A 17,198-nucleotide genomic window follows, 5' to 3' on the forward strand; every position below is an offset into this window, starting at 1 on the left:
TTCTATTTGTGATTTATATACTAACCATTCATTAGAACGATATGATTTACGAACTTTCTTTTACTATTTTGTTAGTCAATGCCATGATTCACAGGAAAACTGAGATTTTACTTGGGTCACCACTCACTAATTGTGCATGAAGGCTTCTAAGTATTTAAATATAATATTTACAGCCACCTTGTTTTTACTTTTGCAGAGTACTAATGTGTAAAAATACTGTGGTCAATACACTTTCCCTCCCCCAACCATTGATAATTACCAGAGTAATCACTGTTGTTTAGAGAATAAAGGCATACAGATTAGCAGTTTGTGATCTACTAACAGTTAAAATTTACCTAAAATATACTAAACAAAAATTCTTCGTAGACTGACGAAGTATCTTAATTCGTCGAAATCTCAAAGTTATTGGAATGTATTATTTTTGTTTAAAAAACCCATTAAAAGAAACTATTATATGCAAAATTAGTATTAAAAAGTCATTCTTTTAGGAAAATAATTTGCTTTAAAAACTATGATAGTTAAATTTGATCCTTTCATCATTAATTCATGGTATCATATGCTAAGTAAACAGTTCGTTTTAACATTAGTTTTCCCGCTAAAAAGTTATTTATACTAGAACAATTTGAAAAAGAAAACTAAAAACTATAATTTTAAAGATCTAACTGTAATGAGTATGATGTTTTGAAAAGAAGAGTAAGGGAAGTGATACACTTCACGCTTTTTTAAAAAAATGTAGTAAAGAAAGTCCGTAGAACAAATACGAAACTTTAGAGAGAAATTATCTCCACACTGTGACCTCCTCTGTGAAGACTCGGTCACAGACTTCAAGTCATAATTACAACAAGTAATTTTATGAATGTAATAATAAAGTAATAAAGATTAATAAAAATATGTAATTATAATTCATATTTAAAGTCTACGTTCCTATTTATTTCGCCTCAAGCTGACTACTTCATCAGATTGTCTTTTATCTAACTCCGGACAAGCCATGACTGCTGCGCATTTGGACACGTACTCTGCACTTAAAGACTTTGACTGTATTGTTAAGAAGTACTGGAGAGCTAGAAGCGTAATGATCTGATAGTCAATGACTGGCATTTGTTTAATAATAATATTTTAAGTTTAAATATATTTTATAAAATAATAATAAATAAAAAACTGTTCTCAAGTTTATTTTTGTTATTTTTACCCCAGCTGAGGTCACATTTATAAGAAGTTGACACTTTAAAAGTAGTTTTTAACAGGGGCAAAAATCAACCTGGTTACCGGATTAACTTTGGCCACCATGGCAATGGTTTGGCTCATTTACTGAATGGCTCGTTCACTGAAAGAAAAAGCAATGGAAATTTGTTTATACGCCACAGACCAATTCTTTAAGCCAAGTTAAATCAAGAATTTTTTTTTTCTCTCTAAATTAAGATTTTCTTACTAAAAATTTAAAAGTAACAGAAGTAACTTTAGATGACTATAATATAAATGGGTAGGTTTCAAAAGGTGGTGGTATAACACAGATCTTAACTTTAAACTCTGATAACACTGAAGTTTAAATTTAATTCAGAATTAAATTTTTTGAGTTCATTTATAGTTCAGTTTAATGATTTGATTCAAATTATTGCAAAAGTTTTCTATATATACCTTAAAATTAAACCCAAAGGCCCAATGTTAACTAAGCCAAAGTAACAACATTTTTTTATGTATATATTTTCAAATAAAAATATAAAGTTTGAATAGGACGGTCACTCGAATAATATTCTTAACAAATTGCAAACGATAAGTTATATTTTTTTGTGAGAAGAATTTTAAAGTATTTTGTTACTTTTTTAAGAAATATTTCTGCAAAAAAATGCCATTTTCCTTCACTTGAAATACAGCAGGGTAGTCCAAATCATGTAACGTACGCAATGACGATAGTTTTTTCATAAATTTATTAGGTAATCTGATATCCTAAAATTTAATAAAAAGAGTTACTATAGTGCTAATTTTATTCAAATGGATATGTATTGCATAAGTAGAGAATATTTAGTGCATATAATACAAACATCTATGGAATTCAAAATTAGCTGCTGTTAATGTTCTTACCTTTTGAGAAGTAGTCAAATGTTAATACAGTGTGTCCCACTGAAATAATGACATCTTAATTTTAAGCCATAATTGGACCCAAAGAAAACCAATGAGAATGAAGCATATATATTACGATTATCTATACTTAATACATATTTCCAAGGAGAAACTCACTTCCGGCTTTACCTCGACGGGAAAAAATTGCATGAGTAAAAAGTGAGCCGCCGAAATAAAACTACTTCTGGTTTGAGCGAAAATATCCGCCATTTATGAGTTAAAATATATGATGTTGCATACCATTTACCGATCCCTGAAAGGCATTATTATCAATATTATTTCAGATTTCAATGTTGGCAGCTTTAATTTTGCAACAGATTGAAGTTGTTTCTGTTTTGTATAAACAGCCATACTGAGGATATTCCCTCAGGTTTTCTTGAGGCTCGAGGTCATGGGACCCGACTAGTAACCTATAATCGAAAAACCATACCCAAGGAAAGTTTGCTACGTGGAGTCGTAAAACTACTAGAAAATCCAACAATTTTATCTGCATAAGATGGAGAGCATTGTTGAACCAGGATTCAACATGCTGTAATTTGGAGATAATTTATATTTCTCTTTTCATCCAATGTTTTTTTTTTTTACATATCGTACAAACAATTTACGATTTAAAAAAGTTAAATATTATCCCATGTTGAAAGCTATAAAAAAGAAAGTATATATATATAGATATGTATATATTACAATGCTGTATAATATACATTCGTAATACATTATTTTGTATTACAAATGTACATTATACAGCAAGGATGATGCTCATTAATTGCGTGGGAAGACTTCAACTATGATGGTAAGTTTGACATAGCTCCTTCCCAGGTCACCAATCCTTAAAAAATTCTAGAAACCCTATTAGTGCCATTTGCAAAGAGAATTGGCGGCCCAACTCAGATTCATAAACTGTTTCAAAAAAATGATTGGCCTGCCCATTCCCCTGACCTAAATACACAAGAAAACGTGGGGAAGGGGTGACCGCAATCCTCAGTAGAGCTGTATGTACCAAAAAGGAGCAGTTTTAGTCCTTGGAAGAGTAAAAAGCAGACATTACTGAAGCCTAGGATAATAATGTTGCAAGTGCCCTCCAGGGTTTAGTAAATGGTATGCAACATCTTATATTTCAAGTTATGTATAAACGTGGCGAATGTTTCGGTTATAATCACACTTATATAATCGAGTAGATTTATTTAGACAATTCAATTTTTTTAAGTATAGCAGAAAGTGAGTTACTCCTTGTGAATATGTATTTGTATATAGACTTTCTTAATATACCTGTAAGGTTTTCATTGTTTTTATTTGCGCTCAGTTCATAAAATAAAGGTGGCTTTCTTTCTAAGGAACACACTGTAGTAAATACTTTCTCCACCACTTGTAATTTTTGTTTTCACCCAGTTCTCTGTTAATTTAAGTTTAAAATTGTCTGTAACCCAATTAATAAGCATATACTATCCCTGAAAATGATGTTAAATAATAATAATGCTGCAAATGAAACTACCAAAAACAGACGCATGCTTTATTCTCGTTGTCTAGCTCTATTTTCTTATTTAGCACCAAGCTTACCTATTCTTAATTTGGATATATTAATTATGTTTAACAACATGCATTTAAGCCGATTTGAGTCGAATGGACTCCTGAAAAGTAAGTGCCCAGAACTCCTTAAGTTAAGTTGTTGATCCACTCCTGAATATTAGGAATAAAAGCTTCAACTTTCGTTGATTTATACATTTCATTTTTCTAGAATTAAAAAGACGCAAGAAACTGATTTATAAACTTATGTCAATTTCAGATACATATTTAGAAGTTCAAAATTCTTTTACGCATGAATTTCTTGTTGAGGTACCCCAACAATAATGATTACTAAACAATTTCCCTTTGAGACTCCAGGTTACACCCTAAACTGAACCTATACAGAATTCTACTGAAATCTAATACAGACCATATATTATGAAGGCCCAAAGAATAAGTAAAAATTGAATTTGCTGATTTAAAAAAAAAAAAATCGATATTGTCCTAAAATATTATTTTTAATTGTTTGCCTTGAAATTAAAAAAAAAATAATAAATGACACTAAGAAGAAAAAAAAATACTCAACTTTATACATAAAATGCCTACTTTAATCCACAGTGGGTCCCTGACTCTTTTTTTTCGCAAGATACCTCTTTCAAAATGATTGGAAGCGATTTTTTTTCCACCTAAGAAATTTATTTCTAGAAATTTAAGATTTCCATATTTTTCTCACCCTGTATATTTGGAACCATTCTGGGTAACTGAATATGTCTAGACATGGTAATCAGTGCTTTTTCTTTTTTTCAATTCTATAACTGCTATTTCATTTAATAGACCAAAATACACACGGAATTCCAAATGGAGGTAGAATATATATTTTTTTTTCATAAAAAGAATCAATGTGAATAAAATATTGGTAGTAGGTTTTGAAAACTCTTAAGGATAATTGAAATTCGCAAACTTATTTAATTTTATAGTCTTAATATGTGAACATAATAATACACTGGTATTATAATTTATTTTTTTTACAATTAATGAAGTTGGAAATTGCAATATTGCTCTATTAAGGATTGTACAAATTCAGTATTTTTTTAAATATCCTTTATATTTAAGAAAAAATAGCTATTTAACGAAATACATAGCTTTTTCTCTGTCTGAACATATAAATACGTAATATTTTTAAGACATAAAAAGCATCATGCAATATCGCTTTCAAACGGTAAAATAATTCTGATGATTTTTTTTTAAAAAATATTTTTAAAATCCATGACAAACAATGAAGTTGCTTTTGATATCAGGAAAAAACGTTCCCATTTAATAGCTATTTTTTTTAGCGTAATCTGTTGGTTTAAATTTAACGATTTATAAAGAGTATATGTTTGAAAGCAAAATGTACAAATAAATAGACAATTTGTAGCCTTAAATAAAAATTATTATTATTTATCACAAACTATATATTTTTATTATACATGTGTGGTAAATAATATCAATGTTTTTTTTAAATGATTCTTAGTGGACATTTTGTCGGAGATGATAGGTTTTGTTGGGAACGTTTTTTCATGGACTCAATCAACGAAGAGTTAGGAAAATGTGGAAAATTAAATTAGTAAACTGACTTTTAGGCAGTGACTAAAACACCGGTGGACAAAATTAGGAGATGGAAAACGTTTTCCCAAATAACTCGAAAAAAAACTTGAGAGAAATAAACAGCTTTAATTGTCTGGCAAAAATGCGTAGAAAACAACAACTAAAATGCAATTCAGCATTACAAACAAATTAACTAATAAATTATTTCACTATTAGCCGTTTAGCATCAGTAATGGTCAAACTATTAGCCTTTTAGCATCAGTAATGGTCATGAGTCCAGAGAAATCCAATATTCAGATTTAAATGGCAGTGAAAATGTGGCTAACATGGTGTGACACACAGCAAGCGCAACGAGTAACCATGTAGTTAAGAAGTGAATTTAAGAGTGCTAGTGGAAGTCACTGACCGGTGACTGAGCGGTAGCGTTTCGCGCTGTCGTGCCACAGGTCCCTGGTTCGATCCTCGGGCCGGGCAAGGTTGACTCAGCCTTTCATCCCTTCTGTAAGTAGATAAATGAGTACTAAGCATGCTTGGGAACTAAACACTGGGGGGTTCCGCGTTCGGCTGACCACCTGACCGGAACAACTACTCCTTCACCCCAAAGCCCAAGAAAACTGAGATGGGCACAGTAGGCCTTGGCCCTCTATGAGCTGTCGCGCCACTGAGTTTAGTTTTTAGTGGAAGTCACTTCCACTTTTCCTTAAGAGCAGTTTTTTACTCTTGAATGATTCTGGGAGGAGGCTGACGTAGTGCAACTGTCCTCCCAAGAGCATTCCAAGTAAGTTCAATAGGATTAAGGTCAGGAGATCTGGCTGATCAATCCATTCGAAAAATATCCTCCCTTTCCAGACAGTCATTAACCAGCCGGACCCTATATGCTCTTGCACTGCCGTCCAGAACAATGAGCTGAGGGCCAGTAGCACCCCTGAAAATTCCCACGTAGGGCTCTAGGATCTCTTGCCTATAACTCTCCGCATTTAGTGAACCATTGTTAAACACATGGTGCGGAGTGCGGGTATCTTGCATGATCCCTGCCCAAATCATCACTCCTTTACCACCATATATGTCCCTTTCCATGATATTGCTAGGATGGTATCTGGTTCTATGTTCCCTCCATATACGAAGACTAGCTGAGAATCAGACAGTAGACTGAATCTGGACTCATCTGTGAAGAGGACACTTGCCCATAGAAGCTGTTTCCAATGTTGATGTTGTATGCATTATTTTAAACGCTCTAGTGCTTGGCTGCAAGTACCAAATACCGATCATCATTCACCGTTGTGGTTCTCGGAAAATCTTGTCTTGGTTTTCTGGAAACAGTCCCACTTACTTCATGCCTACCGACGGTTCTCCACTTATACCGCCATCTAAGCGATGTGTTCTCACATAACATACAGCAAGACTATTCAAGAGAGGTAATAAAAGAAAACTACTGCAATGTAGAGTGGAATTAGCTGAGCAGCACTTTTATACCTCCTACTGGCGTAGAACCGCTCACACGAATACGAAAACCTATCTCAACGTCACCAGCTTTACAATGACATTATATGGCACCCAAATACGCCAATTTTGTATAATGTTTTAACAGAAATGTGGGTAAATCTCTAAATTTTGTCCAACAATGTATTTTTGATAGTAAATGTTTGAAAAATGTACAGATAAAACAAAATATTTTAAATGACTTTCAAATAGAGAAATGAGTTTTATAGAAAAGTTTTTGAAGAATATGTAAGTAAAATGAAATATTCAAATCACCCGTCAATTGATGAGGTAATTTTGAAGAGTGCTTGAAGATAGGTGATTTTAATTTTGATAAAGAGTGTTAGAAGAATGCGCAAATAAAACAAAATATTCAAACTAACGTTAATTTTGATTAAGAGTATTTGAAGTTTGTGTAGTAAAAACAAAATACTGGCTGTTGTATATTTTACAGTTACGGATAACTGAAAATCTAAGTTTTGAGTTAAAAAGAGAAAATATTATGATTTGAAAAGTAAAAAAAAATCTTAGATGTCAATTAAAAATGATTTTTATGTTAACAAAACAGTTTGTATTTTGTTAATGTAATAGGGTAAATATTTTTTTATTTTTGAAATTGTAAATGAGAACAATGGAAACATTTTTGAGCCATCACTGAAGAAATGCACAGGGAAATCGCGAAAAACATAAAAGGCTTTGCCTGAAAAAGAACACAATAATATCACATACATATTACCGTACTTTCATACAGTTTAATTTGTTTTTATCAAAGACCACATAATTGTTATTGCCTATAAGTCCAAGAATGGAACTGATATGTTTGCAGGTGGTTTTAAAATACGAGTTAGAAAAAGAAACAAAGGAATTTGAATAGCATTTCTTTTCTTTAATTTCAAGTTAATGGTTCGGATTAGAGAATACTAAAATGTGACCACCATTTAAGACTGGTATCTTTAAAAACATTGTAAAACATAACATAAACAACATATAATATATAAATAACTATAAAAGTAATAAAATGCATGATAATTAAATATACATCATTTACAAGTAGGCTGATGCTACCCAGAGCAATAAATACGACAATCACAAGAATAATTTAAAACATATAGTTGCAGAAACTGAAACAAATACATAAAAAAATAGACATGGAATAAAATGACTAGTATTAATCAAGTTTACAACAAAACTTTCTACGCCATATTTTGAAGCTCTTAAATATAGTAGTAAAATTAAAACAAGCTCAAAATGACTAGAAATAAATTATGGAAAACGAATAGTTGTTTTAAACAAATTATCAGAGGTACCCACACTACATTTGCACTTATTATGCACTTTTGGCGCTTTATTAAGAGAAAACGCCATCATGTTCTTAAATGGAATTAAATTGTTCACAGCAATTGAACAACACACATTTAAGGTAGTCTTCATCAACTTTTCTAGACAGTTTATTAATATATTTTTTAAAAAAATAATGGAATTTAATATTGAACAAATTATTATTTTTCTGATACTAGGAATGGCTATTGCTACATTGTTTATAAAGCTTGACATGGTACATTAATATGTCTATAACTATATTGCTCAAGTTCTTTGTTTAGATGCCGCGTTTTCTTTATAAAAAAAAAAAGAAACTTTGAGAGTAATACGACTGAGTTGATTAAAAGAAGGGGATATTGTGCTTTTTTTATTAACACATTCGTATGAACATAAATCAACTTACCAAAAATGTAAAATTTTATTCAAGTTAGCAAGATTATTTATAAGATGGGTATGATAAATTAAGCTATGTACGATAAGATACTTGCTTAATTTGTAAAGTTACCTGTTCTACATTAGAATCAAATTCTTAAATAATGTGCTAAAATTGTTCTTAAAATATCAAAAAAACATACACCTTATTTAAATAAAATGATAATCTTTTCTAATTAAAAACGCTAATTGTTAACATTATATAATGAGCATATCAGATGATTTATGTTGATACGTCTCACTCTTGTGAAATATATGAAATATTTTCAGAATTTCTCTCTCCCTCTAAGATTTTCATTAGATTCAACTAAGGAAATAAATAAAAAACTTTTTCCAGAAACTTTAGCGCTGTTTAGTTTCTGATATTTTCCTAGACATACAAGACTATAGCTATTGCTTTCAGGAAAGTATACAAATTTATTAATTATACTGTACATGCTAAAAATATTGTACATATAGAAAAAAAAATCCTATATTTTTCGAAATATTTCGTTCATATCAGTTCATATATTTTTCGAAAAAATAATAGTTTTTATTTATTGCTGTCTTAAAAGCAGTTAAATTCTCCAATTAATTCAAAAACTTGGTGTTGCTTTGTTGAATGATGATTTTGTAAGTCGGTCTCAGATAACGTTACTGACTTATGTAAAATACGATTGTTGGCGACCGGTATTAAAAACATTGTGCGATACAACACTTTAAAATACACATTTAAGGAATTTTACGTGTACTAGTAGTAAGTTAAGATGAAAATACACGTGATTTCCAAATTTTAAAAAAAAATATTCAAGTAGTCATATTACGACAAATTTGGTTGTATTAAATATTTTCAGTGTTGGTTAACAATGAAAAAAAAGTTTCAGGGTTTATAAGTTCTTTTCTGTTCTAAGATTTACTTTTTATTGTCACTGCTTCATACAAAATGTAACTAGTGCAACACCGTTGAACACAAAATGGAAAACAATGAAGAGTTTAAATTGCTATTCAGTATTTCGCATAAAGTCATAAAAAAAAATTCTTTTTTAGCACAACTATGCAAAAAGTATATTTAAGTTGAACAAACAAAAATATTTTTCAACATTTTTTACAGCAGTGTAAGTACCTCTTTTTTATATAAATTCTAAATACAAAAAAGTAAAATAAATAGAAATGAAATACAACTTCAAAACATGGTAAAAATTAACATTTAAAATAACACAGACAAACTAGGACCACCTGGTCGCGAAAATTACAACATCGAATTTCCAGATAAAAAAAAATCAGTAGAGAATTCTCCCCCATTTCATTTTAAAGATTTTTTTCAAATAAATAGTTCCCTTTCTTGTACTTCTCGTAAATACATATTTACCACAATTCATTCTGACAACATTTTGTTGATCAGAAAACACACGTTGACATATGTACATACAAAAAAATAAGTAAAAATGTGACAATCTTTTCATACAATTGAGCGAAATTCTACAAAATACTCGTTTGCCACGCTTGAAGTGTGAGGAGTTAAAAAAAGTTCTGCGGTGAATTTCCCTTTCTAAGCAACTCTTCTTGGCTTCTTATGTAATTCTTCACCATTTCTTAATGACATGTGCTTCGCAGATCATTCAAGAAAAAAATAACAACTATATATTAACTATTCGAATTATAGATTCTTAACCTAACTATTCGAGAAAAATGGCATTTATTATGGTTTTCATCTGGTTTTGATTTAATTAAAAATTCTGTAATTTTCTCGTTAATATAATTATCTATCTTCCTTGAAATTTTCACGATTATTCTTAATTCTTTTGTTATCTATGCTAATCTTGTAGATAGATTGCTGAATAGGATAATAAAAAAAAAGGAAACTGGAGACAAAAAAGCGCTAGATCTTTATCATATAGTTAAACAAATTTAGTTGATAAACAATAATTTCTCGCCTTTTGGAGAAATGATGTTTAATATTTTAAAAAATCATGAGCATAATTGCCAAATTAACAGTCTGTCAAAGCACACGTCTACATAAGGTGTCATTCAAAGTAATATATTTTTTTTGTGTTTTACAAAAGTAAGTAGATTGTCAAAGGCCTGTAGTGAATGGAAACCAAGAAAACAAATTTGTTTCTCACATTTACATATGTATAAACACAAATATTTACAATATGCATATACTTCTGTAAAAACTAGAAGCATAAAAAACTCTAGCTTGATATAGACAAAGCCTTTAGCGCAATGTGCACAAATTTCACATCTACGTTGACATTGAAGTGTACTTTGGGATTGCGCTAAATGTTACTCAACTTTCAACTATACAAAGATATATTGCTTTAGGGTGGTACCATTGAATTGTCAGAGTGCTCTTTTTTTTTCAACCGTAGTAGCCTACACGAAGAGTTTTTTAAACACCTTTTAACTATGCTTCTTCATAGGATTAACCGTTAAATAACATTCATGGAATTGCTTCTATTTAAACTTATGGTCGAGAACATTTATTACATTTAAGCAAATTAAAAACCTTATTTTTGCATCAAAATAAACTACTAGAATTAATTTTTTACTATAAATATTTATTATTAACATACGCATTTAAAAAGAAGGTGTCTTAAAAATATCCAATTCTACTAAAAACAAGTTTAAAATAATAATTTTACTATTTATTAGCTATTTTTAGAAAGTAAAATTAAAATTTTGAATATTTCAGCCATGTTTTGAGGTTAATTGATTTCAGAAATGATTGAATAATTCAGAAACGAAGTCTTTTTGAGGATAGTTAATACACAGTGGTTAATAAATTAACTCCAATTTATGAATAGAAATATGCGAAAAACATTTGTGTCAGCTGTTTTTAAGTCAGAATAGTGCGCGAGGACTTATGTACGGAATATATATTTAGAGACATATAAAAATATGTGGCTCTTTCTTTCCTTTTGACGATTTAGAGAGACTTCAATAGAAGCACTTCGTTCAAGTGCAAATACAAAGAATAGTGTCATAAATATCTACAAAATGTCTCATGCTTGAAAATGGATACAAGCCTCTATTTAGTGCTTGCAAAGTTTCTTATTTATCAAAAAAGGTTTTAACGTTAATGCTAGAAAGATAGCAAATAAACTTAGTTAAATGCCTTAAGCTATCAGTGAAATAATGTTTTTAAGGTTTCGCTTCACTTGATTCATTATCATATCTCTTTATTTTTGTACATTTAATAGAGTAAAAATAAAACAAAATAAAGTGAACTTAGTTCAAGTTAGATAAAAGCTTTTAAAAAACTCCATATTCTCGAAATTTTTGGGAATCTATTATATTATTGCTTACACTTTGGGTAAGAAATAAACGCTAGCAGTTACCATGATCTTTTCAACTGATCAACACATTTTAATTTTTGAAAATTTTGGCACATAGTGATATAGTTCAGTTCTGCTGTAACACTTCTTATGATCATTTCCTTCTGACTCGAAAATCTAACTTCTGTGCTTAAAGTCCCGTGCTTTGTCGTGTTTAAAAAAATAAAAATAATAACAATACAGCATAAAGAAACAATATTTGTTGATTAGGTTAATGCGTAATGATGAAGACTAGCTAACATATCACTTACGAATTTTTAAAAAAGATGATACAGGTTATGAAAAGATGATAGCGCATATTAAAAAAATGCAAATTTTAAAATAGAAAAATAAGTATGATGCAACAGAAAAGATCAATCCATTTTTCTATAAAAATATTTTTAAAATGATAAGCAATACATATTAAAACGACTTTTAACACAAAGTAATGACTACAATAATAGCTGCACAAATCTGAAATAAAATAATACATAAAAAATAAGCTCTAATAATAAACAGAATTGGTCTCTAACTGACACAATTTAAAAGCATTTCATAGTTTATGGATATGATAATTATGACAGTAGACAAATCGTTAAATCTTGTTTTTAAATGGCTAAGGAAAAGCATATTTTAACAGTATGAAATTTAGAGTTATCCAGGCACCTCATTTATAATTTTTAACTGTGAGAGTATATCTTTAGACAACAAAATCTATCACAGTCTATCAATTGACTAGATACTAATTTGTAACAAGAAATTAGGATAAATTATTTTGTAATAAAACATGGAATGTTTATCAATTATTTACTTTATCAAATAAATCACACACACTCTCTCTCTCATTAGCTCAAAAATAAATAACATTCTCAACTTTACATGGAATAAAAAAATACTGGAAAAGATTAATGTCATTTTTATTCCTAGTAAACACCACTTCTTATTTATAGTAAATTGTTTGATAGATTGTGAATTAATAATAAATAGTTAAGTTAATTTAAATATGATTGTGGCTGTTAAGTTTATTTTTTTTAAAGTTGTGTCTCAATTACGTTTCTTTTAATGCTAATTAAATAATTATATTAGTAAAAGCAAAGATACAATTGTATAACATAGGATATAAAATATTAAGGCTGTCACTTAAAGCTTGTAAAAATCATCTTTTCTTCAATCTGTCTTCTTACATAGATCTCTTAATCTTATCTTATCTCTTAATCTTATAAGTTGACTAAGAGCTCTCTGAAATCATGATTTCCGAGCGTTAAAGGGGGGTTTTTAGAGCAACTTAATACATTTAATAAAGTAAAAAGTAACCAGAAAATGGTCCAAAAGTAATCGTTATTGTTCTAACTAGGAAGCAAGTTTCGAACCTATTTATGAGTTTTTGAAATGAGAAGAGAACTGTTAAACTTCGTGGCATTAAAACAAAATGTAAATGGCTTTGAAAATATCCTTAAAATTTTGAAAAGTCTTTTAGAGGATTAAATAAATGCAAGCAAGATATTCAAAATTTCAAGCGAAATGCAGGTTGTCAGCACTCGTAATTTAAGACGTTGATATTAAACTGTAATTATATCGTAAAAGTGCGATTCTATAACGCTGATAAATCATGAAATTTACCAATTAAATAACACGTTTCGGTCGTGAATTTTTAAAATTTAGACTATATCTTTGACTTAAATAAAGCATGAAATTAAGTAGGATGGAATAAACATTCAAAATATTACTTCTTGCTTTGACAATCGATTACTGTTACAGAATGAAGTTAATATGTCATAAATGAAAAAGGGATTGAGTCAGTTAATTCACTGTGAAACAAGTCAATTAAATGGAAAATATTATCTGGTGAAGGTTTCTGAACACATCTTAAAAATTTTATTAAATGTACTTTTCAGAAAAATAGAAAGCTCATTTTTTTCACTATAAACAAAAAATAAATAAATAAATAAATCAAAGATAATTCAAATGAGTTTTTTGATGAGAGAAATGCTGTTAGTTTTGCTTTTATAAGTTTAGGTATCAACTGTCGTCCAGCGTGACGTCATCTATGGACGGCCGACTTTTAACTATAAACGCTGGAAAATCTAATATTGATGTATGTCCATTTGAATAATTTATTGCGATATCTTTACCATTTATTATTATCTATATTAGGCGGCAATTGTTAACAATTTACTAATTATATATCAGTTGTTGAAGAATTATTGCGAACGTTCTCTATTTGATACATTTTTCTTCCTCTATAGAACGGCACAATGACGTCATAACTCATGTATATTACAGCTAATTCCTAAAATATCTATCACACAGTCGAAGGCTCTTTATTCCATAATATTTGAGAACGTATTTACTTTACTATAGTGCCTCTTTTTAGTAAATACAGTTACTTTGCATAAATATATCCATTTTGAGAGCAATTTATATAAATTAATAACAGTAAGTAAAGTGAACAAGGTTAACAACGCTTTTAATAAAAAAGTAAATTTTTGTCAAATTTCAGCGAATTCATTAAAACTTAAAAGTACAGATTGTAAAAAATTGAATTTTGGAATGCATTAATATAAACCGGTCATTCGCGAGAAATTTTAGGATAAAGATTTAATTTTTTTTTGGCAAAGTGCACTAACCACCTTGCAAAAATGATAGTGTATCTTAGTTGATTATATACAATGTTATCACGAAGTGCTATTGTCTATTTTATTGCATAGTTCTTGTGAAAGCTGCAGCCATTCTGCAACGAGAATGCAAATAAGACCTTGTTCACTTTGACAGACACAGATGAGCAATGGTATGTTTAGGCTTAGCAACAAAGTGAACTTAGCCACATATACACATATGAATTTTCTACTTAGACTCCAGATGAGTCTAGGTTGTGCTTGGACAGGTGGAGTTCATCAACTCAATAAATAGAAAAGTCATCTTGTAAATTATACAAGATATTATTTCACAATGCTTTTTTCAATGCCAAAGAACTCTAAGGCACAAATTGAAAATTTCGATGTAGGCACCTATGAAGAATGCCAACAGAGTGAGTTTCAGACTTTACTACATCTTTTGTAAATTGACATTTTAAATCGAAAGTCTAATGTTGTTAAAACAGAGATAGTTTAACAGTATGTTAAAATTTATGTTTTATCGGTTTACTTCATTTTTTCTTTTTATAAATTCGCTAGTGAGATCCTACAAATTTATTCGTTATTCTGCACAGATCATGGCTATCGTAAATAAAAATCTAGTTGTTTACAAGAAGTAAATAAAAGTAATTCATTTAAAAGAATCCAAATAAATAATTATTTCCTACTGATAATGACTAATGAGTAACGTCTATGAATGAGCTAGAGCTACGTATAATTTTATATTTATGAAGAGTATAGGTTAGAACAACCTTTTTCTGCAAAAATATTGTATTTATAGCTATACACAAAAATAAAATTTGTTCTATCGAACAATCTTAAACTCAATTAATTGAATTTTGTACAAGAAAAATATACATGGAAGCTTTCTAATATTCAGTGGCTAGATAGTTTATAGTTAGAAATCTCTGATAAAAATAAAACTGAGCAAAAGTTTTCAATTTACAAGTTGGATGGCCTTTAGAGTTCTTTCGCTTAAACACTGATCATTGGTCGTACAATTTATTTCTGAAGCGAAATTGTCAGATCCATTTTCCTTAAAAGTTCATTCATACAAAAAAGAAATTCACCCAATATTTTTTTCACATACCCCGACAGCCAGCATTAAACCCCTTTGGTTACGAAGTTGTGACAATAGTTGTTAGAATAGTCGGTTTGCTGTCGGGACTCGTCGCGTCGCTGCTGTTATTGGTGGTTGAGCTATTCTTTGTAGCAGTTGGTGTATTGCCACATTTATCTACTTCTTCCTGCCATTTGTCCTGAGATCGTCGCCGAGCGTTCATGAAAAAATTACCCACAGTGCTGAGTTCTAGTCCTAATTGTTGAGAAATAGTAATTTGCATTTCTTTTGAAGGACGCTTTGTCTCTTTAAAGATCGCTTGTAATGTCCGCCTTTGAAGATCAGTAAAAACAAGTCGAGGCTTCTTAGGTGTATTTTGTGATTTAGCTTGTTGCTGGTCTTCTTTCCGCTTGCATGCTATAAGAAAAAAAAAGAACAACAAATTAGATGCGTAAAAGTATACAAATGTGTGAAAAAGAAAAGCAACTAGTGTTTTAGTTAACTCATTAGTGTTTTTAAACTCATTTTTACATTGACGTATTAATTTTCTTACAGCAAAAATCATGCCTGGCACATCTGATAATGAATCGAAATATAGAATAATGTTTTACGAAAAATAAAAACTGAGTGTAATTATTTGATTATTAAAGGGTACCATGGAGACTACTCGCTAGTAATCAAAAAATTATGTATAATTATATTTAATTCAAAATTTAAAATAATTTGAAAGGAAACCATATTTTTCTAATTGTCAACTGTGAACAATTACAGAACTGTTTTAAAACATAATTCAATCATTATTTTAATAAAAAAGAAACACAAGATTCAGAATATGTAGGCATTCAAATTGAGGTTTTAAAATACTACTTTCTGAGTTTTCACTCTTTTCGAAAAAAATTGTAGAATTATTTTAATGCATAATATTCTAGCTGCATACAGAATTGCTTTGATGCAAAAAGGTTTTATCTCTTCGAAAGAAAAAGGTAAAAAAAATGACATTTTACGGGGAGTGAAGAACAACGCCCAATCCGTGCTCTCTAATAAAGGTGTGATGAATAGGTTAAACATATTGAAAAGGCATTATGCAAAAATAGATGTCGGTGCTGTTGTCAAATTCTTTACCTTATAATAAAATATGGAAAGAAGAGCTGAACTGTTGATGCCTATTTTGAGCAAGATGTTTTCTTCCTTTTAACAATTTTGAAACTTCTTCTCACGTACTACTTTTTCCCCCTTAAGAATTTCAAATGATGTTATCGAAAGAATTAAGTAAATGTAATCAACTTTTAATAAACAGGGATGAGAGTAGTCAGAAAGTAAAAAAGAGGAAATCCAAAAAACAAAAAAAAGAAAGAAAAGAAGAAAAAAAATATATATACATATATATAGAAACAAAAATTTGNTCCCTGAATAAATTAGTAAATATTGTACAAAATTAAGAGAATATTTCATACAAATTCATGAATTTTAAGTCTGTAATAAGTAAGTTAAAAAACAAAAGTAAGTTAAGTTAAAAACAAAAAAACAAATTCGAAATTTGTATGCAAGCATCTCTTTCTGTTTAAGTAAAAGTCTGGAAGGGATGCACCTTTCTAAATGAGACATCAGTTAGCACTTTTATCCGCAATCAAATTTCGCAAATTAACAATATAGTCCACTATTGCTCCGGCAACCCCATTTTCGCGCAGTGTGATTCTTTTATTTAAACCTTGATCGTGTTTCTAAGTATCGATTTTATTATATTTAAAAAAAATTAACGAAAAAATAATAATT

At 29.6% G+C, this 17,198-nt stretch overlaps 1 protein-coding gene across 1 annotated transcript in view; it reads right to left on the reverse strand.

The window, feature by feature from the left end:
- Window positions 1–7,549: 7,549 nt before the first annotated feature.
- LOC107437115 (hepatocyte nuclear factor 6) overlaps window positions 7,550–17,198 on the reverse strand; it is a 93,685-nt gene continuing 84,036 nt past the window's right edge. The window contains exon 4 of the mRNA XM_016049013.4: window positions 7,550–15,842. Within this exon, the coding sequence (XP_015904499.1) occupies window positions 15,484–15,842 (359 nt within the window). The 3' untranslated portion in view covers window positions 7,550–15,483. The remainder of the gene's footprint in view (window positions 15,843–17,198) is intronic.

This window comes from Parasteatoda tepidariorum, chromosome X1 (assembly GCF_043381705.1).
Source record: "Parasteatoda tepidariorum isolate YZ-2023 chromosome X1, CAS_Ptep_4.0, whole genome shotgun sequence".
NCBI lineage: Eukaryota > Metazoa > Arthropoda > Arachnida > Araneae > Theridiidae > Parasteatoda > Parasteatoda tepidariorum.